Source organism: Bombina bombina, chromosome 2 (assembly GCF_027579735.1).
Source record: "Bombina bombina isolate aBomBom1 chromosome 2, aBomBom1.pri, whole genome shotgun sequence".
Classification (NCBI taxonomy): Eukaryota; Metazoa; Chordata; class Amphibia; order Anura; family Bombinatoridae; genus Bombina; species Bombina bombina.
In genome coordinates this window covers 532,341,607-532,365,429 of record NC_069500.1, presented here as the reverse complement: position 1 = coordinate 532,365,429, position 23,823 = coordinate 532,341,607, and the positions used below count along the sequence as shown (strand labels likewise).

At 36.6% G+C, this 23,823-nt stretch overlaps 1 protein-coding gene across 2 annotated transcripts; it reads left to right on the top strand.

Annotated features, from left to right (window-relative positions):
* TGM1 (transglutaminase 1) lies at positions 1-23,275 on the top strand. Of its 2 annotated transcripts, none has more exons than XM_053702372.1 (15): positions 1-108; positions 5,991-6,287; positions 6,707-6,895; positions 8,645-8,878; positions 9,421-9,539; positions 9,993-10,100; positions 10,288-10,462; positions 10,935-11,073; positions 11,267-11,370; positions 11,492-11,580; positions 17,643-17,796; positions 18,845-19,129; positions 19,252-19,412; positions 20,923-21,059; positions 21,493-23,275. In XM_053702372.1, exons 2-15 carry the CDS (start codon positions 6,002-6,004, stop codon positions 21,635-21,637), a joined length of 2,325 nt encoding a protein of 774 aa, XP_053558347.1. In that variant the 5' UTR covers positions 1-108; positions 5,991-6,001; the 3' UTR covers positions 21,638-23,275. The 2 variants fall into 2 exon arrangements, with proteins under 2 accessions (XP_053558347.1, XP_053558348.1); XM_053702373.1 differs by lacking the exon at positions 1-108 and adding an exon at positions 5,552-5,682.
* The last annotated feature ends 548 nt before the right edge of the window (positions 23,276-23,823 follow it).

The following is a 23,823-nucleotide window of genomic DNA, read 5'->3' as shown; positions in this document are numbered from 1 at the left end:
CATCTGGGACCCACCCCTGGGTTTAAAGCCACCCCCTGCATCACAAACCACATTGGCAGAAGTACTCATTATTCCCACAACAGCTGCTGGAGATCTGAACCACATTTGGTGAGTACTATTATCGTGTGTTGTCTCTGTATAACATTTTCTTATTCCTGTACCATTTTTCTATGTATGTTTAATGGGGTGTATGTACTGACATGCCTGGCACGATACTTGTGAATTATTGTGATACAAGTAACTATTTGTTTTGCTGAAAATGCTGACAGACTAACAGTCTAGACTTTAAGTAAATCACTGTACTTGTGTACATAGAGTATGCGTTTCTGTAGGTTTCTTTATATATTTAAAACAGTTTGTAAAGTTGCATATCTATACTTACAAGTGTTTCTGTATATGTTTACTTTATATCTACATGGTGCTTTATAGAGGTAGCAGAAGAAATACAGATTTTAGAGGTGCATTATAGTGTGGAAGCCCTGTGCTGAATAGGTTGCATAGGACGGTCCTTTATTTTCTACTATGGATAACCCTTTGCCTGTACCTTGGTCAGTGTCCCCTGCAAGTGAGACTGCAAATCCTACTATTTTCCTTATATATATATATAATTAGACACTCAGAGTGGAAGCCCTGTGCTATCTAATATATGTGTTTCTGGCACTATATGCTATTCTATATCTATATGAACTGTAGAAAGTGCTTTATGCATTCTTTATTTCTTTATGGACATAAAGCTTACCCCATATACAAAACTAAACTATAATAATGTTGTTCTTGCTATAGCACTTTTTATGTTGTATTAGGATGTACACCTATATATATATTGTGCTGTATTTGTGTGTATATGAGCTGGACGTATATACTGTACATGTGTGTAGCAAACTCTGGGTATATGTTATGTGCAATGCTGTTTGTGACAGCTATGTGTCTATACGACTGGCATAATATACACTAAATGCATATTGATTCTTACTAGATGGATAGATAGGTAGGTAGATAGATAGATAGATAGATAGATAGATGATAGATAGATGGATAGATGATAGATAGATAAAGAATTGATAGATAGATAGATAGATAGATAGATAGATAGATAGATAGATAGATGATAGATAGATAGATAGATAGATAGATAGATAGATATATGATAGATAGATTATAGATAGATAGACAGATAGATAGATAGATAGATAGATAGATAGATAGTGTTTTAAAGTTTATGTTCGTTTGGCAGTGTGTATTGCATTGTTTACTGACAATTTATATAATGAAAACATGAATAGGTGGGACACTCCTGTATGGATTACTAAGGAATTACGCTAAAGAGTAGGTCTATTATTAACATAACATTATAGGTAGGAGTCATTGTGGTTTTATGAGTTATACAGCACGTCATGTCAAACTAATGTAATTGATTGCTATGAGGAAGTAATTATAAATGACTTCCAAATCAAGCTGTTATGTGGTCTCAGATTTTGAAAAGACCTTTGATGTAGTGCCACATATAGAAGACTGTACAAAATAAAGGCACTCTAAAGCGTGGTATGTATTTGTGTATGGGACAAAAATTGATGAAAGCTGGAGACTTTTTCTAAATGGAACCCACCAGTTAAATTATCTCCTGGACTGTGATTGGTCCACTTCTTTATTTACTTTCTTAGAGATAGATTTTGAGAGTCAAGTTTAATTCTGGAAAAACTAAATATTGCAATTTTATTAAAACAAGTGACATGTGCAGATGTAGTTCAACAGCTATAATTTTATTTAAAATTTGGAAAATATTTGACAACCAAAAAGGAGATATACACATAGAGAAAAAGATAGACACATACTGTATATCTGATTGTACTTACAGAGCTATTGTTATTTGACTGTTGTTCTGTTGCTATGGCAAGCAATACAGTGTTGTATTTAGTAATGGTACTATGTTACACATAGTTCATATGGCACTGCAAGTTGCATTTCTGGCAAAATTTGCATTTCTGGCAAATTTAAAATATGGTGTGCTATATTTATGTTAATTCCAATACTATATGCAACACTTTATATATATATATATATATATATATATATATATATATATATATATATATATTACCATGTTATATACAGTATATATGCTTGTAAAGAACTGACTGATATGGTGTTAAATTGGCAACAAGTTACATTGTGCATATATATATATATATATATAGTGCACTTCTCTCTGTATGTATTTAGTCTCCCTATGGGAAAAAGGGGCAACCAGACATGGACTCCTTGCTCAGTGTGCTTAGAGGAATATGGCTACACCTCACTGACGAGGCCCAATGAAGGTTGAAACGATCGTCTGGGGTTGCTGTGTTCCTTGTTCAGAGAGCAATTGCCTGGTATTTCAGCGCTGGACTGACCGTAATAGGCAGGATCAGACTGATATACTACAGGAAATTTCTACTCTGTGAAAGGCATTACTGGGCTAAAAAGCTGCACACAGGTGATAAATCGCCATAGAACAGGCTAACAATGTTATTAAGCCAGTTGTTCATTCCTGTGAGTGCACTTCTCTCTCTCTCTATATATATATATATATAAATATATATATATATATATATATATATATATATATATATATATATATATATATATATATATATATGTAAACATTTTTCTTGATGCATGTTTTCTGTTGGGAGAATATACAGTATTCTATTTACCGTATATATTTTTTGTATAAAGGATGGAATTATATGTGGTGTAATATTTATGTAGTGTTTAGGCTTTGTGGGTAGTTATTACAGGAATACATATATTTGTATGTAGAAAGTGTTCTGTTCATATGCATGTACCTCTGGCTTAATAAACTGGGATGTAATTATATGTTTATATAGCTGGCAGAGTTTACACTGTTATATTTTCTAAAATTGTACTAGTACTAAGGGTTTATATACACAGCAACATGAAATAAAAGATTGGCCTTAATTAAAAGGGTTTAATACTCAAATGTTCATCTGAAATAGAATGTTTTAAAATATATTACATATAGTTCCCGTGCTAGCTAAAACTAACCTTTACAGCCAATTCTACACAGAATAACTCTGCATTTACAGATGAAAAAGTTAACCTTTAGTAAATGTGTATGCTCCTCGCCTGAAAATTAAATATTTACTAATGTTCTTCGAAATTATTGGCAGGTTACAATAAACTTTCTGAGTGTAGCTATTGCTTTTATCTTTGAATGTTGCTTTTTAAAGAGACATGATACAAACAAAAGTTATGCAGTCATTTCAGTATTTTAGATTTGAAATTAGCACTTTTTACACATCCTTAGTGCTAATCTCGGATCATACAGATAAGGTGACTATTATGGACTCTTGTTCAAGATTGGGTGGAAGCCAAGCACCTGTACGGCACATATGCACCAATCACGTTCTACTTGCTTTGTGATTGGCCCCATGGAAACCAATTTCAGTGTTAATTAAACCTACAAAAATTAAAAAAAGATTTAAAACAAAACAGTACAAACATTTTAAATCTTTATGCTATGTCCAAACTGCTTTATTTCTTTTGCATCAGATTCAGGGCCCTCTGTTGAGTAGGTCCATCTAGCTCAAATGTTATTTTGTTAATCATTACTGCCTTGTTAAGGATGACATTTATAAACTTTGGGTGTGTAAACCTTTATCAGTGTACCCAGCGATGTATTTAATGTTTAGTACTGAGTATAGTACTAAGCTGTACTTATGTATTAAGCTGTACAGTGCCATATTCAGGAACTGGCAGTAATATCCTGAACTCTGGAACTGCTTGTATTTTCAGTTTTTATTGTGGCAACATATTTTCCCTTAACCTCACAGACGCAGCATTATTTGGTCTCTGTTTTTAACTCAACTAAAAGCCCATAATTATGTGTATATATAGCACTGACAACGTATACAGTGCTGTGTTGACTGTGTGGAACACTGTGTACAGTTTTGCATGTATGCTTTAGGCTGGTAGGTACACATGTCAATGTATTTTTATGAAGATGAACATAGTGTATGCTATGCATTATCTGTTCCAAATATAAAACATACACAGTGCTGGACAATCTGGGATACATAAAGACATTCATAGCCTGGCAGAGGAGGAAAAACTGTGTTCCATCTTTGCAAAACAACCAAATACCGCAGAACATAAGGGACAGAACCCTATGTGTGTGTGTGTGTGTGTGTGTGTGTATATGTGTGTGTGTATGTGTATATGTGTGTGTATATGTATATGTGTGTGTATATGTGTGTGTGTATGTGTGTGTGTGTGTGTGTGTGTGTGTATGTGTGTGTGTATGTGTATATGTGTGTATGTGTACGTATATGTGTGTGTATGAGTGTGTGTATGTGTATATGTCTGTGTGTATGAGTGTGTATGTGTATATATGTGTGTATATGTGTGTGTGTATGAGTGTGTTTATGTGTGTGTGTGTGTATGAGTGTGTGTATGTGTATATGTGTGTGTGTATGTGTATATGTGTGTATGTGTATATGTGGGTGTATGTGTATTTGTATGTGTGTGTGTATATGTGTGTGTGTATGTGTATATGTGTGTATGTGTACGTATATGTGTGTGTATGAGTGTGTGTATGTGTATATGTCTGTGTGTATGAGTGTGTATGTGTATATATGTGTGTATACGTGTGTGTATGTGTGTGTTTATGTGTGTGTGTATGAGTGTGTGTATGTGTATATGTGTGTCTATGAGTGTGTGTATGTGAATATGTGTGTATGTGTATATGTGTGTATGTGTATGAGTGTGTGTATATGTATATGTGTGTATATGTGGGTGTGTATGTGTATATGTGTATGAGTGTGTGTGTATGTGTATATGTGTGTGAATGTGTATATGTGTGCGTGTTTATGTGTGTTATGTTGGAAGAGTTTACAGTGATGTATCTATATGTAGTTTATACAGTGAGGCACTATGGTATGGTGCTGACACTGTACACTGGCTTTATCTATGGATAGATGAGTAGAGGTGGCAACTTAAACAGAGCTTTATCAAAACTCAAAACTTATATACAATATATATTCTAGAGCTGGATGTTTACACAGTGTATAGTCCAATCCATGCATTGAGCTAGCTAGGTGCATACTGCTGCACTTACATGTAATGGTGCTGGTATTGTATTCTTTACATGTGTACACATTTCTGATTGAATATGGCTGTTATATCAATGTGTATACAGCATTGGCAATATGTAAGGTGCTAAGTGTGTATATTTATAGTTCTGTGTCAATGTGCAGAGCTGGCTGTGTATACATAGCTATGCTTCTCTGTACAAAGAACTAGAATCATCTATAGTGAATATTTATATTTATATATTTAGAGATTATATATTTAGAGAGCTGTCAGTGTACTCAATACTGTATTAAAGTTTATAGACAGTTGTCTACAATTTGCTGTATTTATGTGTTGAGTTGGCAGTGCAGTACAGAATCATTCTGTTTCAATGGGTGTGGGAGAGATAGAGGGTGGGGGTCATAGAGAGGGTAGGCGCGTCTGATACTTTTGCAAAACTTCCTTTTTAATTTTTTTTTAATTTTTTTGCTGCTGCCGGAGTGGTGAGAACAGGAAGGTTAGAAGTGTGGGGCCCAGGCTGATTAGTCTGGGTGTATAAAAGAGAGTGTGCTTAGGAACATAAGAGTGTATTTTCATGCTTACAGATAGCTGGTATGTTTTTGTTCTACTCTTATATTGTAATAAAATACCTCTATGTTTCTATTAGACTGTTTTATTTAACATGGAAGTTCCTATCAGAGAGTGTTTATTATACAGCTTCTGCTACACAGGACTGCTTCTATAATGTTATTCCCCTTCTATTTAACTCTTTACATAATACAAAGCTGCTTTCATGCGTATATCACATAACATGGTTCCAGACTGCTCCAATTAGTGTAATTACATTACTGTTTGACAATATTTATATTATTTGTTTTGCCCAAGACTATCCTTGTGACACAAGCTTGTGTTGTTTGTAGATTAACACAAGATGTCCCGACCCACGGAGAGAAAGAAGTCCTGGTTTGAAAGATTGTGTTCCTGTTGTGCCAGTTCCCGTAGAGATGATCCTGCTGAGGACTATGCTCCAGGAGGGGACAGAAGAGTTGACAGACCAGGGGACAGACCAGGGGACCGGCCAAGTGACAGGCCAGGTGACAAACCAGAAGACAGACCAGGGGACAGACCTGGAGATAGACCAGTAGACGGAGCAGGGGACAAACCAATTTCGGGTGGTGGCAGTAATCTGGAAAATCTTCCATCAGGAGGATCAAGAGGTTAGTATATATACTGAGCTTCCTTCCATTCAATTTTCCTTGATTTTTTTGTTATTCTTTAGTATATGTTCTGAGCTCTCCCCTGTTATCTGTTTCCTGAATCCGCATTTAACTTTGTAATATTATCTCCGCTTTAACTTTTTAATATCACCTTAACATCTGCAATGCCAACACATGTAGATGACCTCAGCTGACTACTCATTTTAATATTGATTTGCTCCACTGTGCCCCTTATCTCTTCTCTCATTTTACCTACATCTTTTCTATTTGGCACATATAAAAATCTCCAATCATTTTGAATAAAGTCAGTTTAAAAAAAAAAAAATCTCCAATCATTTTGATGATTTGATCCTTGTCTGATTTGCTGTGTGTACCTTAATTTACAATGTTAACATTTGTTTTATCCCATTGGTTAACAGATGGAGCTTTGCAGGTACAGAGCGTAGATTTACTGAAGCAGCGCACGGGGGAGACACGAAAAGCCCATCACACTGATGAATTTGAGTATGAAGATCTGATTGTACGCAGGGGGCAGCCATTCCAAATCTGTGTTACCTTCCAGAGGGCAGTGACTAAGAGTGATCAGATTTGTGTTCTGTTACAGATAGGTAAGTGGTATTGTCTGTTGGCATTGATTAATAACAAGTTATTGCAACTGACACATTATTTAGGAGTTCTTTATTTCTGCATTAGAAATGTCTTTATTTTACATGGCACAATTTACTTGTTTTCACTGCATACCTTCAACAGCATGTCCAGAGACAAATAGGATGGGACATAGATATACTCTAGCAGAGCACAAGAAGATTTACTATAAAGTCAACTCAGCTGACTGTAGGGTCTCACAACTATATTCACTGTTAGAGCGAGCCCTAAATGAGAAGTTGTCCTGTAATACAGAAAACATAAAAAGATTTCACTTATATAGATCTTAAATTTCTTCATAGTGAAGAACAATGCAATTTTTTTTTTTTTTTTAAACATTTCCTTCTGAGTGTTTTTCTATTCTAAAAAGAAAAAAAATTGTGTTATCAGCATTTGAAAGTGATATGGTATATGACAAGGTGAATATATACGTGTACATATTTGTGTGTGTGTATGTGTGCACATATACTGTATATGTACATATACATACACATATACATACCTTGGAGCCCTTCCAATGACAAACACCTTGTTATATACCATATCCCTCTAAAACACTTTTTATACATTTATTTTAATAATAAACTTAATTTTACACTTAATATGTGTGTGTGTATATATATATGTATATATATATATATATATGTGTGTGTGTGTGTATATATGTATATATATATATATATATATATATATATATACACACACACACATATATATATATGTGTGTATGTGTGTGTAATATTGTATTTGGATATGTTTTATATGTTTTACATGTGTTTTGTTATACATTTATTCTAGCCATAACACTTTACTTCAGGTCTCAAGTCGCGCTTTTTTAAGCACTCATATGTTGCACTTGAGCAACTTGTAATATGACAAATGTTTTACGCTCCTCTTGTGATCTAGGCCTATGGGGCCGATTTATCAATTTCCGTATGGAGCTTGATGCCCCTTGTTTCCGGCGAGCCGAAACAGAATTTATGAAGACCGCTGCTCCATAACTTGTCCACCTGCTCTGAGGCATCGGACAGAAATCAACCTAATCGAATACGATCGGGTTGATTGACACCCCCTGCTAGCAGCCGATTGGCCGCAAATCTGCAGGGGGCGGCGTTGCACCAGCAGTTCACAAGAAATGTTGGTGCAATTATAAATGCCGACAGGGTATGCTGTCGGCATTTATCGATGTGCGGCGGACATGATACACTACATTGTATCATGTCCGCTCGCACATTAATAAATATACCCCTATGTGTTAACATAAAGCTAAGCACAGCTAAGCACTCCTGACACAGACTCCTAGCACAATTATAGCATGGACAGAAAGCCAAAAACTGTAAATGTCCCAGGAAAACTGGGACAGTTCAAAAGTATAGCTTTATAATCATTTTGACCAATTTGTATTATTATATAGAAAAGTGTTTTCATGTTTATTATATATGGAAAAGTATTTTCTCTAAACTTACTAGTGCTGAATATTCTCTGTTATTCTGTTTTACCATGGACTTGTACTACCAGATAGTGCGCTAATCTTAGAGAGGTCCAGTGATCTTGATAGGGCATCCGGTCTAAGACGCTAATCTAGGCCACGTAATCTAGGCCAATGTTTGTAAATGATTGATATTGACATATGGCTTTCATCACGGAGTCTTTCTCTATTGTTTTCATCTATATGGCAACGCCAATTTTTAATATGTTTGTCTCTCTTGCAGGAAATTCACAGCCAGTCACCTTGCCTATGGTCAGAGAATTTGATCAGGGTAATTGGGGGTGTCAGATAGCTGAAGCCAGTGGTCAAAAAGCCACTTTATGGTTAAATACTTCTGCTCAGGCTCCAGTGGGAAAGTATCAGCTCTATGTGAAAACTCAGAGTCCTGGTGGATCTTACACGCAGCCTGCAGATCCCAAGCTTAAGCTTTATGTTCTATTCAATGCCTGGTGCCGCAGTAAGTGTATCATAAACTCACTCTCCATAATAACTATTCTTTTTTTTCCAATCTCACATCCTTTTCATTACCAGACCCTACTGTTTTCAGCCAACAAAAATAATTCTGTGAAACAAAATGCTAAATAAATTTTGCTTTATTTGCACACTGCAAGCTCACAATATGCTTAATTCAGTTTTCAGCCCAAAAATAAATAACTTTATACAATAACTTTATACAACGGCAATTGTTATTTGCTACTATCTTAAATGGCTATGTTTATAACTGTAAATACAATAAATGCTTATTTAGACATCATATATGGAAGAATATATTTTCTATCTGCTTTTGAAATGGTTGATTTCTTACTTTTTATTTCCTTGTTTTGTTTTTGTCTGGAAAATATTATTTCTACTTATGGGGCTTTTGAGTTTTTTTTGTTTTTTTTAATTGTTCTCAGTATTTTATTCACTTTACTTCATATTCTGTCAAACCTTTCTTGTTGAATTTGCATTGTTGTTCTTGTTCTATATTTGCATTTCTCACTCTCTTTCATTCTGCAGTGGATCCCGTCTTCATGGATAATGAGTCATGGCGTCAGGAATATGTGCTCAATGAAATTGGCAGAATTTATTATGGTACAGAACATCAGATTGGGGAACGTTCGTGGAGTTATGGGCAGGTGAGGATTTCAGAATGTGTTTCATTTCTTTCTAAAGTTCTTCTAGTTCACATTTTTTTTTCTTTATACCTCTTGCTTTCTCCTAAAAAAACTGATCACTTCCCCTCCTCTTTTTAATCCATCTTTCTCTCATACCATTATCTCCAGACACCTGTCCCCTTCCTTCATCACCTGTTTCCTGTTATTTAACACTTTTATGTTTAGGCTTTCCCCTTCAGCCTCTTTTCTCATTTATGAGACTACTTTTATTCTTTATATTATTTCTCTATTTTAGTTTGTTTCTATGTTTTATTGCTCATTTTTTTTCTTGTCACAAGTTTACATCTTCTGTCTACCCACAGTTTATGATCTTTTAGTTCCATTTCAGTTCTGTATCCCTGCCTTTTTTACCATTATTTCATATTCCTTCTGTTTATTTATTTCTTATCAATATCTCATGTATGTCTTCCACAGTTTGACAGAGGAATCCTGGATGCAGTATTGTTTCTTTTGGACAGAGCTGGCCTCTCACCATCAGCACGAGGGGATCCCATAAGTGTCACTCGAGCCATATCTGCCATGGTGAGTATCATGACTTGGCAGGTACACTACTAGATTATACTGGGGTTATAATTGGTAAACCAATTTCATCACCTTTTTCTACACCACCATGCTCATCTTCAGTCCCTCACCCATGATGACAATCTTGCAATTCCTCACCACTTTTGGCTTTTTAACACGTTTAGTCTCATTTTCTCTCTACCACCAGGTGAATTCCATGGATGACAATGGAGTGGTAGCAGGGAGCTGGGCTGGAGAATATGCAGATGGGGTGAACCCAGTTGCCTGGGTTGGTAGTGTGGACATCCTCCTCCGCTATCATCAGACTGGAGTGCCTGTCAAATATGGACAGTGTTGGGTGTTTGCTGGCGTTACAACTACAGGTATGAGAGGAAATAGGATGATAGAGTCATACAAAAAAAGATAGTAGTAGAGTAGTGTTTCTCAACCGCGGTCCTCAAGTACCCCCAACAGGCCATGTTTTCATTATAGCTGAAGTAGTGCACAGGTGAAATAATCAGCTGATCAGTAACCATGGTAACTAACCAGCTCTCACCCATCAACTGATTATTTCACTTGTGCTCTAGTTCAGCTATAATAAGAACCTGGACTGTTTGGTTGTACTTGAAGACCGCGGTTGAGACAATGGAAACACTGGAGTAGAGCAATATAATAACACAAAACACTTTTGATGAAGAAATATTTTTCTTAGAATCTACCCTTTGTTCTCTCACTTCCCCAACCATATTTTCAAACTCTCTTCATTTTCGTATCTCATTGATCTCTTTCTTTCCTTTTTTTCTTGTTGTTTTTGTCACCTCTTATTTCTCATACTGTCAAATTTTCTCCATCCAGTCCTCCGTTGTCTTGGGATCCCAGGACGCACCATCACAAATTTTGCTTCTGCTCACGATACTGATGGTAACTTGACATTCGATGTATACTTTGATGAGAACATGAAACCCATTGAAGAAAAAAACAGTGATTCAGTCTGGTAAGAAATTCAACATGCATAGGTCTGTTTGTAAGATAGTTTACTACTTTGTGCAATTAATGTCATTTTTTTGCACAATGCATGCTTTTGCTTTGGAAGTGTGTGTGTGTATATTTATATATTTATTATATATATATATATATATATATATATATATATATATATATATATTTATAAAAATGTATGTCCTCAGGAATTACCATGTATGGAATGACTGCTGGATGACACGTCCGGACCTGCCTGCTGGGTACAGTGGATGGCAGGCTATCGATGCCACACCTCAAGAGACCAGCAATGGTGAGGGACCCAGAAAGTCTATCCTGTCTTTCCTCATATTCTTTATATTTTTTATGTTCTTCTATTTAATTTTATTTACTGTCCCCCTGTCTAATTGAATCATCCAACCCTTCTCTCTTAGGTATATATTGCTGTGGTCCTTCTCCAGTACTTGCCATCAAGAATGGATTGGTGAACATAAAATATGACACTCCATTCATTGTTGCTGAGGTGTGTATATTCTCTGAAGATACTGTTTTCCCGTACATTATGTCTGTTGTGATATTATGTATAATTCAGTCATCAAGTATGGGATTACTGCACACATATAAGGTGCTATCATAGGTTTCATACCTAATTATACACTTGCATGGCTTTTTTTGCTATTGTTACGTTTTGGATTTTCTCTTGGTGTAGTTTTAAAACACTGTTTCTTTCATGTAATTGGCAAGAGTCCATGAGCTAGTGACGTATGGGATATACAATCCTACCAGGAGGGGCAAAGTTTCCCAAACCTCAAAATGCCTATAAATACACCCCTCACCACACCCACAATTCAGTTTTTACAAACTTTGCCTCCTATGGAGGTGGTGAAGTAAGTTTGTGCTAAGATTTCTACGTTGATATACGTTTCTCAGCATTGTTGAAGCCCGATTCCTCTCAGAGTACAGCGAATGTCAGAGGGACGTGAAGGGAGTATCACTTATTGAATACAATGATTTCCCTAATGGGGGTCTATTTCATAGGTTCTCTGTTATCGGTCGTAGAGATTCATCTCCTACCTCCCTTTTCAGATCGACAATATACTCTCAATTTACCATTACCTCTACTGATAACTGTTTCAGTACTGGTTTGGCTATCTGCTATATGTGGATGGGTGTCTTTTGGTAAGTATGTTTTTTATTATTTAAGACACCCCAGCTATGGTTTGGCACTTTATGCATTTATATAAAGTTCTAAATATATGTATTGTACTTATATTTCGCATGAGTCAGGTTCATGTATTTCCTTTTGCAGACTGTCAGTTTCATATTTGGGGAAAATTAACATTTTTAAGAAAAAAATTTCTTACCTGGGGTTTAGTCTTTTTTTCAATTGACTACTTTCTTGCAAATTGTGGGCGGTATTAGGCCCGCAGGTGCGTCAAATGCTAGACTTTATTGCGTCATTCTTGGAGCGAGAATTTGTTTTGTGTGAAAAATACGTCTATGACGCAACTTCGTCATTTCCGGCGTCATAGTTGACTCCGAAGCCTTACACACGGTTGCGTCATTAGTGACGCGAGTGTGTCATTTCCGGTTATTATTGGCGCCAAAAAAGTTTTCAGTTACGTTGTGCGTCATACTTGGCGCCAAACTTTTTCATTATTTTATCACCCCATTGATGTTCGCCTCTTGCCTTTTTCTCTTTCAGAGGGCTATGCTATTTGCATTTTTTTCCCATTCCTGAAACTGTCATATAAGGAAATTGATAATTTTGCTTTATATGTTGTTTTTTCTTTTACATTTTGCAAGATGTCTCAATCTGATCCTGCCTCAGAAGTTTCTGCTGGAACATTGCTGCCTGACATCGGTTCTACCAAAGCTAAGGGCATTTGTTGTAAGATTGTGGAAATTATTTCGCCGAATGTCATTTGTAATAGTTGTCATGATAAACTTTTACATGCAGATAGTGTGTCCATCAGTAATAGTACATTGCCAGTTGCAGTTCCTTCAACTTCTAATGTACATGATATACCTATGAATTTTAAAGAATTTGTTTCTGATTCTATCCTGAAGGCTTTGTCTGCATTTCCACCTTATAATAAACGTAAAAGGTCTTTTAAACTTCTCATCCAGTTGATGAAATTTCAAATGACCAACAACATAATAATTTATCCTCCTCTGATGAGGATCTATCTGATACAGAAGATCCTTCCTCAGACATTGACACTGAAAAATCTACTAATTTATTTAAAATAGAGTATATGCGTTCTTTATTAAAAGAAGTGTTAATTACTTTGGATATTGAGGTATCTAATCCACTTGACGTTAAGTCTAATAAACCTTTAAATGCTGTTTTTAAACCTCCTGTGGTTTCTCCAGGGGTTTTTCCTATTCCTGAGGCTATTTCTGATATGATTTCTAAGGAATGGAATAAGCCAGGTACATCTTTTATTCTTTCTTCAAGGTTTAAAAAATTGTATCCTTTACCAGCAAATTCTATAGAGTTTTGGGAAAAATCCCCAAAGTTGATGGGGCTATTTCTACTCTTGCTAAACGTACCACTATTCCTATGGAAGATAGTACAGGATCCTTTAAATAGGAAGCTTGAATCTTATCTAAGGAAAGCTTATTTATATTCAGGTCATCTTCTCAGACCTGCATTTTCTTTGGCTGATGTTACGGCTGCATCAACTTTCTGGTTGGAGAATTTAGCACAACAAGAATTGGATTCTGACATATCTAGCATTATTCGCTTACTGCAATATGCTAATCATTTTATTTGTGATGCCATTTTTGATATTATCAAAATTGATGTTATATCCATGTCTTTAGCTATACTAGCTAGAAGAGCTTTGTGGCTCAAATCTTGGAATGCTGATATGACATCTAAATCTAGATTACTATCTCTCTCTATCCAAGGTAATCATTTATTTGGTTCTCAGTTGGATTCTATTATTTCAACTGTTACTGGGGGAAAGGGAGTTTTTCTGCCTTAGGATAAAAAAACCTAAGGGTAAATCTAAGGCTTCTAACCGTTTTCGTTCCTTTCGTCAAAATAAGGAACAAAAACTCAATCCTTCCCCCAAGGAATCTGTTTCCAATTGGAAGCCTTCCTCAAATTGGAATAAATCCAAGCCATTTAAGAAACCAAAGTCAGCCCCTAAGTCCACATGAAGGTGCGGTCCTCATTCCAGCTCAGCTGGTAGGGGGCAGATTAAGGTTTTTCAAGGATATTTGGATAAATTCTGTCCAAAATCAATGGATTCAGAGCATTGTCTCTCAAGGGTATCGAATAGGTTTCAGAGTAAGACCTCCTGTGAGAAGATTTTTTTTCTCACGTATCCCAGCAAATCCAGAAAAAGAAGAGTCTTCAGGGGTAATCATGCCAGTTCCTTTTCAGGAACAAGGTTTGGGGTTTTATTCAAATCTATTCATTGTCCCAAAGAAGGAAAATTTATTCAGACCAGTTCTAAATCTGAAAATTTTGAATTGTTATGTAAGAGTACCAACTTTCAAGATGGTGACTATAAGGACTATTCTGCCTTTTGTTCAGTGAGGACATTATATGTCCACAAAAAACTTGCAGGATGCATACCTTCATATTCCGATTCATCCAGAACATTATCAGTTCCTGAGATTCTCTTTTCTAGACAAGCATTACCAATTTTTTGCTCTTCCATTTGGCCTAGCAACAGCTCCAAGAATCTTTTCAAAGGTTCTGGGTGCCCTACTCTCTGTAATCAGAGAACAGGGTATTGCGGTGTTTCCTTATCTGGACGATATCTTGGTACGAGCTCAGTCTTTACATTCTGTAGAATCTCACACGAATCAACTAGTGTTGTTTCTTCGGAATCATGGTTGGAGGATCAATTTACCAAAAAGTTTCTTGATTCCTCAGACAAGGGTCACCGTTTTAGGCTTCCAGATAGATTCAGTGTCCATGACTCTGTCTCTAACAGACAAGAGATGTTTAAAATTGGTTGCAGCCTGCCGGCACCTTCAGTCTGAGTCATTCCCTTCAGTGGCTATGTGCATGGAAGTTTTAGGTCTCATGACTGCAGCATCGGACGCGATCCCCTTTGCTCGTTTTCACATGAGACCTCTACAGCTTTGTATGCTGAACCAATGGTGCAGGGATTATACAATATATCACAATTAATATCCTTAAATCCCAATGTACGACACTCTCTGACGTGGTGGATAGATCACCATCGTTTAGTTCAAGGGGCTTCTTTTGTTCGGCCAACCTGGACTGTGATCACAACAGATGCAAGTCTTTCAGGTTGGGGAGCTGTTTGGGGATCTCTGACAGCACAAGGGGTTTGGAAATCTCAAGAGGCGAGATTACCAATAAATATTTTAGAACTCCGTGCAATTCTCAGAGCTCTTCAGTTTTGGCCTCTGTTAAAGAGAGAACCGTTCATTTGTTTTCAGACAGACAATATCACAACAGTGGCATATGTCAATCATCAGGGTGGGACTCACAGTCCCCAAGCTATGAAAGAAGTATTTTGGATACTTGCTTGGGCGGAATCCAGCTCCTGTCTAATCTCTGCGGTGCATATCCCAGGTGTAGACAATTGGGAGGCGGATTATCTCAGCCATCAGACTTTACATCCAGGGGAGTGGTCTCTCCATCCAGATGTGTTTTCTCAGATTGTTCAGATGTGGGGTCTTCCAGAGATAGATCTCATGGCCTCTCATCTAAACAAGAAACTTCCCAGATACCTATCCAGGTCCAGGGATGTTCAGGCGGAAGCAGTGGATGCGCTGACACTTCCTTGGTGTTATCATCCTGCTTACATTTTCCCGCCTCTAGTTCTCCTTCCAAGAGTGATTTCCAAAATCATCATGGAACAATGGTTTGTGTTGCTGGTGGCTCCAGCATGGCCACACAGGTTTTGGCATGCGGATCTGGTTCGGATGTCCAGTTGCCAGCCTTGGCCACTTCCGTTAAGGCCGGACCTACTGTCTCAAGGTCCATTTTTCCATCAGGATCTCAAATCATTAAATTTGAAGGTATGGAAATTGAACGCTTAGTACTAAGTCATAGAGGTTTCTCTGACTCAGTTATTAATACTATGTTACAAGCTCGTAAATCTGTCTCTAGAAAGATTTATTATAGAGTTTGGAAGACTTACATTTCATGGTGTTCTTCTCATAAATTCTCTTGGCATTGTTTTAGAATTTCTAGAATTTTACAGTTTCTTCAGGATGGTTTGGATAAGGGTTTGTCTGCAAGTTCCTTGAAAGGACAAATCTCTGCTCTTTCTGTTTTATTTCACAGAAAGATTGCTATACTTCCTGATATTCACTGTTTTGTACAGGCTTTAGTTCGTATTAAGCCTGTCATTAAATCAATTTCTCCTCCTTGGAGTCTTAATTTGGTTTTGAAGGCTTTACAGGCTCCTCCATTTGAGCCTATGCATTCTTTGGACATTAAACTACTTTCTTGGAAAGTGTTGTTCCTTTTGGCTATCTCTTCTGCTAGAAGAGTTTCTGAACAATCTGCTCTTTCTTGTGAGTCTCCTTTTCTGATTTTTCATCAGGATAAGGCAGTTTTGCAGACTTCATTTAAATTTTTACCTAAGGTTGTGAATTCTAACAACATTTGTAGAGAAATTGTTGTCCCCTCCTTGTGTCCTAATCCTAAGAATTCTTTGGAAAGATCCTTACATTCTTTGGATGTGGTAAGAGCTTTGAAATATTATGTGGAAGCTACTAAAGATTTCAGGAAGACTTCCAGTCTATTTGTTTTATTTTCTGGTCCTAGGAAAGGTCAGAAGGCTTCTGCTATTTCCTTGGCTTCTTGGTTAAAACTTTTGATTCATCAAGCTTATTTGGAGTCGGGTCAGGCCCCGCCTCAGAGAATTACAGCTCATTCTACTAAGCTTCAGTTGATCAGATTTGCAAAGCGGCAACTTGGTCCTCTTTGCATACATTTACTAAATTCTACCGTTTTGATGTATTTGCTTCTTCAGAAGCAGTTTTTGGTAGAAAAGTTCTTCAGGCAGCTGTTTCAGTTTGATTCTTCTGCTTTTGATTTAAGTTTTTTTTCTTTCATTTATGAGAATAAACTTATTTTTTTGGGTAGTGGATTAATTTTTTCAGCGGAAAATGGCTGTTTTTATCCCTCCCTCTCTAGTGACTCTTGCGTGGAGTTCCACATCTTTGGTATTGCTATCCCATATGTCACTAGCTCATGGACTCTTGCCAATTACATGAAAGAAAACATAATTTATGTAAGAACTTACCTGATAAATTCATTTCTTTCATATTGGCAAGAGTCCACGAGGCCCACCCTTTTTATGGTGGTTATGATTTTTTGTATAAAGCACAATTATTTCCAAATTTATTTTGTTGATGCTTTCTACTCCTTTCTTTATCACCCCACTGCTTGGCTATTCGTTAAACTGAATTGTGGGTGTGGTGAGGGTTGTATTTATAGGCATTTTGAGGTTTGGGAAACTTTGCCCCTCCTGGTAGGATTGTATATCCCATATGTCACTAGCTCATGGACTCTTGCCAATATGAAAGAAATGATTTTTTTAGGTAAGTTCTTACATAAATTATGTTTATGTTATACAGGTGAACAGTGACAAAGTTTTCTACCAACGAATGCCAAATGGTCAATTTAAGAAGGTTCATGTGGAAGAGAGAGCAGTGGGACATCATATCAGCACCAAGGCTGTGGGATCTAATGCAAGAGAAGATATTACATATCTTTACAAACATCCTGAAGGTAATTTATCTACACAATCACGACTTTTCTCTGTTTACTGCAAAATGTTTCTAATGTGAGTAAGATAGATAGACAGACAGTGAGACCGACAGACAGATAGATTAACTAAATAGCACTACACATAAAATATACGTCATTTGCAGTCAGATGTTAATAGGAGGTTTTTACCAGAACTAAAAACTGGTGTTAAAGTCAAATGAATGACACTAACTGTGTTACAATATGATACCAGCACTTCCTTAACCTGATATAAGAAACAGTGATGTCTGTATAATAGACTATTAGGTTTGAGGAGACGCTAGTCTGATGAACTGAGCAATTAATACATTCTTGATGTACTGCTGGTGCAGTGTCAGGTGTTAGATAGCAGGACGTTAATTGCTCAGTATGATGCTGATGTCCTCATTGAAGTTACTCTGTAAAAAAATGATCTAAACTGGTTTAAAATGACTAAACCCCTGCAAGACTGAAATCTTGTAAATTACATTTCTAAGTCCCATGGGACTCTCTGAGTTTACTAAATTATAAACTTAAACAGCTTAATGCTGGTAGCCTACCATATTGTTCCTCTCTAGCCATCAACTATGTCCTTAACTTTTCAGTCAGAAGATTCATTATCGCCAACCATCTCTTATATGCAAATATTAGTTAAACAATTTATTTATTCATTAAAATTAATTTATTCATTTAAATGTAACTGATGTTAGCCCACGTCTAAAATGCAAGATTCAGTCAAATCATATTTGTTTTGACAATCACACATCATGTCAGAATAGCTGAGATTCAATAAGCTAATTCTAAGGTTAGTGAATTCATATTGTTTATATTCTCAAGACACAGTGAATCTGCATTACATTGTTCCACTATGGCTTTATCTTATACTATTGGATTGTTTTCTAGGAAAAAAAGTTTTATTTTGATGGTGGTGAGGATTCATTTATTTATAAGCAATGGAAAGATTAGGAATCTGATTGAAATGACCATTTTAAGCCACTGTCTATATTACACTGTATGTCTGTGTAACCGTTTGGTATTTGCTTTCACTCAGGTTCAGCTGAAGAGCGTAATGCAGTACGTACAGCGTCACAATATAGTGGCAAACCTTTGGCAGTGGTGGATGTTGAAGAAACAAGTGATGTGACATTGTCAATTGAGACACAAGATGGTGTCATCATGGGCAATGACGTCAATGTTCGTGTGACGCTGAAGAATGGCAGCAGTAGTCGACGCTCTGTGTCCTTGTCCATGTCTGTTGCTGTTATGTATTATAATGGAGTTTGCAAGGACTCATTTAAGCAGGAGGCTTGTGAGGTGTCATTTCACCCAGGGGAAGGTGAGCATTAAACACACGCACACATTGCTCTATGTGTTTCATCAAATGGTTTGCTACTAGGGTCTTACAGTTTCCAATAATGTTATTGTTACATTACATGTTAATATTACTTTTTGTTGCAGCAAAATCTGTGGGAATGCAGATAACATACAATGAATACCGTACACAGTTGGTGGACCAAGGAGCCATGATGCTAACTGTCTCTGGAAGTGTGAAAGAGTCAGGCCAGAAACTGGCTAAACAGCACACATTTAGGACACGAACCCCAGACCTGATCATAAAGGTATAGTGTGATATGTGTATGTGTGCAACTGCTCTGTGTCCTTGAGAACATATGCTCCTGCCTTCTGTTGCGAGTCTATGTTGTATTGTTTCATACTCTCATATGCCTAAAGATAATGAGAAGATGGTTTACCTGTTGAGTCTGCTTTGTTATTTTATTGTCAGGGGGAGGTCAAGAACACAACATTTGGGAGGGGGGGGGTGCAAGAAATAGAACATAAAGCTTAATATCAGGAGTGCAGAGGGTACTGATGGGGGACCTCATCTACTACAACTAATTTCTACATTTATTGCTTTAAAAATCCCCTTACTCCTTTCTTTAAATCTCTCATAGTAAACAAATTACACTTTTAAACTATGAAACCTGTAGAAAAATAAAATATGACCATCTGAAGGTTCATCTCTATTGTAGCGTTTAGAGACTTTAAAAATGTTAATACTTTACACAAAATTATATGAAAGTGTCTGTAGCACACACACACACTATAAATTCCTTTTTTTAAAGTAAAATATAAAAGTTTCTATTCAAACACGTAAGCCAGTCATTATCAATATGCCATCAATTAGGCACCATTTTTACTTTCTGCTTATTGGCTGCATATTTTTTGTTCAGCATGGGACGCTGGGAAAAAAATTCCTACTAAAACCATGCAAAAAAAATCTGTGAAAGTCTACATTTTTATAGTTTCTCTAATCCTCACATACACAATACAATACAGCTATTTAAGGACTACTGGATTTGAAAACCTGGTGACATTTAACTGATATAAAATAATTGGGTTTCTAATAAATTGGGATAGCACTGAAAAGAAATTGCATTTGAAGTTTTTGCACAACAAATTGTAATAGACCCCAAGGGGCCGATTTATCAAGGGCCGTATGGCCCCTGATGCCCCTGTTTCTGTGCGAGCCTTCAGGCTCTGCGGAAACAGCAGTTAAGAAGCAGCGGTCTTAAGACCGCTGCTCCTTAACTGGTCCACCACCTCTGAGGTTGCGGACATCAATCCGCCCGATCTCATATGATCGGGTTCATTGACACCCCTGCTAGCGGCCGATTGGCCGCGAATCGGCAGGGGGCGGCACTGCACAAGCCGTTCACCAGAACTGCTTCTGCAATGTCAAATGCCGACAGCATTCAGCGATGTCTGTTAGACATGATCCGCTGAGCAGATCATGTCGGACAGACATTTGTTAAATCGGCCCCTAAGGCTGAAGAGAAGAAAGAAGATATATGCTTTTGAAATTAAGTTATCTTATATTTTATGATACTGGGAAAATTCTTCTTCTTGTATTTTTTGCCTATAGGTAGTCTTTTATTGTCACATTTTATAAAGGTGTCTCATTATGTACACATATAGGACTTTAGTTGTGGTTTGAGGGTCCATGATGGGTTGTGTGTTATAATCTTTAAAGTAAAGTAACAAATTCATATAAAGGCTGGCGCTTGTGTTCTTGTAATGTCCTTGTGGTACATGTAGAACATATTTATGAAGTGTTTTCTTGCACTGCAGGTACATGGAGACCCTATTTTTGGGCAACAGATCAAGGCAGAGATTATTTTCCAAAATCCTCTACAAACAACATTACACAACGCTGCATTCCATGTTGAAGGTCCTGGATTGCAGAGGCCAAAGATTGTACCAGTTGGGTAAGTAACTAGCACTAAACACACACAAATTCATACATGAACTTATTTTTCTTCAGTGTCCCACAAACTGTATTCCTCCCTTTTATCCATTTGACATCTATATATATCATACTACAAGTCTGTCCTGTTTTCTGTTTGTTTTGCCATGTCAAGTTTTCAATCTGTCTTTTTTTGTGTTTGTTTTACACTATTATTCATTATACCTATTCTTTCCTTCCCTTATATACAGGCTCTCTGTCATTATATTACAATATCACTAAGCCAACATCTCATTTAATCTAACTTTTACCTATCATTTACTCTCTCTTCATCACTCAGGCATGTAGCATCTCTCATTTAACACTTTCCATACCTCTCTCCTCTCATTGCACATATATAACGTTGTGTTTTTTGTCAACTCCCTTTTTAAATATTTTATGTCTCTTTCTTGTAGGGACATTGGGCCCTTGAAGACAGTCTCTATTACAGAGAATTTCACACCTAGACGCCCAGGCCCTGGTCAACTGTTAGCTTCTTTGGAAAGTAATGAGCTGAATCAAGTGCATGGCACCACTGAGTTCATAGTGCGTGCCTCTTGAATTAACATGGACTCAATTCAGACCTGAACAGCATCATCTTGCACTTTTCATTCAGTATTATTTAAAGCCCTAGGCAAATGATGAACTCTGGCCTTACATTATTTAAATGCTGAATGTTTTCCTTGGCGATCAACCAGGGATTAATATTCTTTGACATCCCACAAACCAATGTGACAAAGCTACGTCATATATGATATTCTACAGACTGATGAGACATCAAACTGATCAAAATGATATCCCTAATACCAATGTGACATTATGTTGACTAAGATTAATGTGACAACAAGTGGATACCTTCTATAGACCAATGTAGCAGTCGGACACATGTGCAAATGGTTGCAGTTATATTGTTAAGCACTACACAGGCTCACTCCTTATAATGCAGATTCATTTGAAATACAATGTCACTCTTTCTAAGGGGCAGTTTCAGACATTGTGTTGTATCTCACTCATCAGAAATCGTGCTATTGCCTTTTGGATGATGCTCCATTCAGACAGCAGCACCACTTGGTCCTTTATTTTTGGAGGAATGTTTCACTCTATAAAGGGAAGATCACTTATTCAGAATCAGTCTCACGTATGATCAATACTGTCTAGTTTAGTAGTCATACCGTTATATTTATACCAATTGCAACTATGAAGACAGAATTCAACAGTAGCTCTATATTTTGTATAATAACTGGGATGATTAATTCTATTTAATGTTCATGATATAACTATTTTGAAAACACCATGAATGTGCCTTATTAGAACAGTCATTGTGAGTGAGTCAGGTAGAAAAATAGGGCTGTTTATGTCACATGAAGTCATATTTCAGTTGATAACGATACAGCAGATATTTACCTGGAGCTATTGTAATATGAGACGGATGCACTATGCCTGTGAGATTCCCTTGTCAAGCTATGCAGGAGGATTAACAGGACTCACTAAATGGCACAGGAACTGAACATTCTTAAACCATGGAATTCAACTAAAAACAACACAATATCATCTGTTTGATTATCAACTGAGAAAGATGAAGTGGTGCCTCCAGTCTGCACTCGATCTCTTCACCCTGCAATTCTGTGTTAAACTGTTCATACTTCATTTTTTAGAATATCAGTATTTGCACTCATCCTTTTCTCTAAGATTTTTCTGTTTATGTATAAACCACTTTTGCCTCTAAATTGTGATCTAATCTTTCCCGTATTGCCCTCCTAGCACTTATCATGTCCACCCAAAAACATTCCCTCCATCCAAAAAACATTCCCTCCATAAAGCTCTCTTTATAGGTCTTATTGTAAATATCTTTTTCTGTACATACTGCACCCAACCTCTCTTCCTCCCTCCCCTTGTGACCAATTAACCCTCTTATGGCAGATGAAGTTTACAATATGAAGAGAACTGGGACAGCTTTTCTTCTGATATATGGAAATAGCACATCGCATGTGGCCCCTGTATGTCCACCAGTAGAGCCCACATGCGTGCTTTGCTTTCTGTAAACAACCACTAAATCTACGTTATGAATGTTAAATTTGCAGACTGTGATTAGATAATGCACTGGATTTGTGTTACCACTTTTTATTCCCTCGAATACTCACAAATTTATTTTATTTGTTTGTGTCAATAAATAAATATTTTATATAATTCAACAAACAACTTACGTATCATCTTTTTTTTGTGGATTTGTGAAAATAATAGAAAATAATAACACAAGTGTTAGCACACCCACTGATTAATTTGATATTGCAATAAGCTACTTTAACTGCTGTATCTTAATTAAAGGCTTTTCAGAGCTGCATATATAATTATTTATATATTCTCCCTGACTCCCTAGTCAGTATTCATGAGGTTGGAGTGCTATTTTCTAGATAGATCGAAAGACAGTTAGATAGATATATAGATAGATAGATAGATAGATAGATAGATAGATACCGACATGCGGATAGCTATAGATAGATAGACAAATACATACATAGACATAGATAAATAGATAGATGATAGATAGATAGATAGATAGATAGATAGCTGATAGATAGATACATACATAGGCATAGATAAATAGATAGACAGATGATAGATAGATAGATAGATGGATAGATAGATAGATAGATAGATAGATAGATAAGCTTCTGGCTTAGTAATATTTTCTCTACATGCAACTCTGGTTATATTATATATGTTTGTGAGCCCAGCTTTAGTGTAAG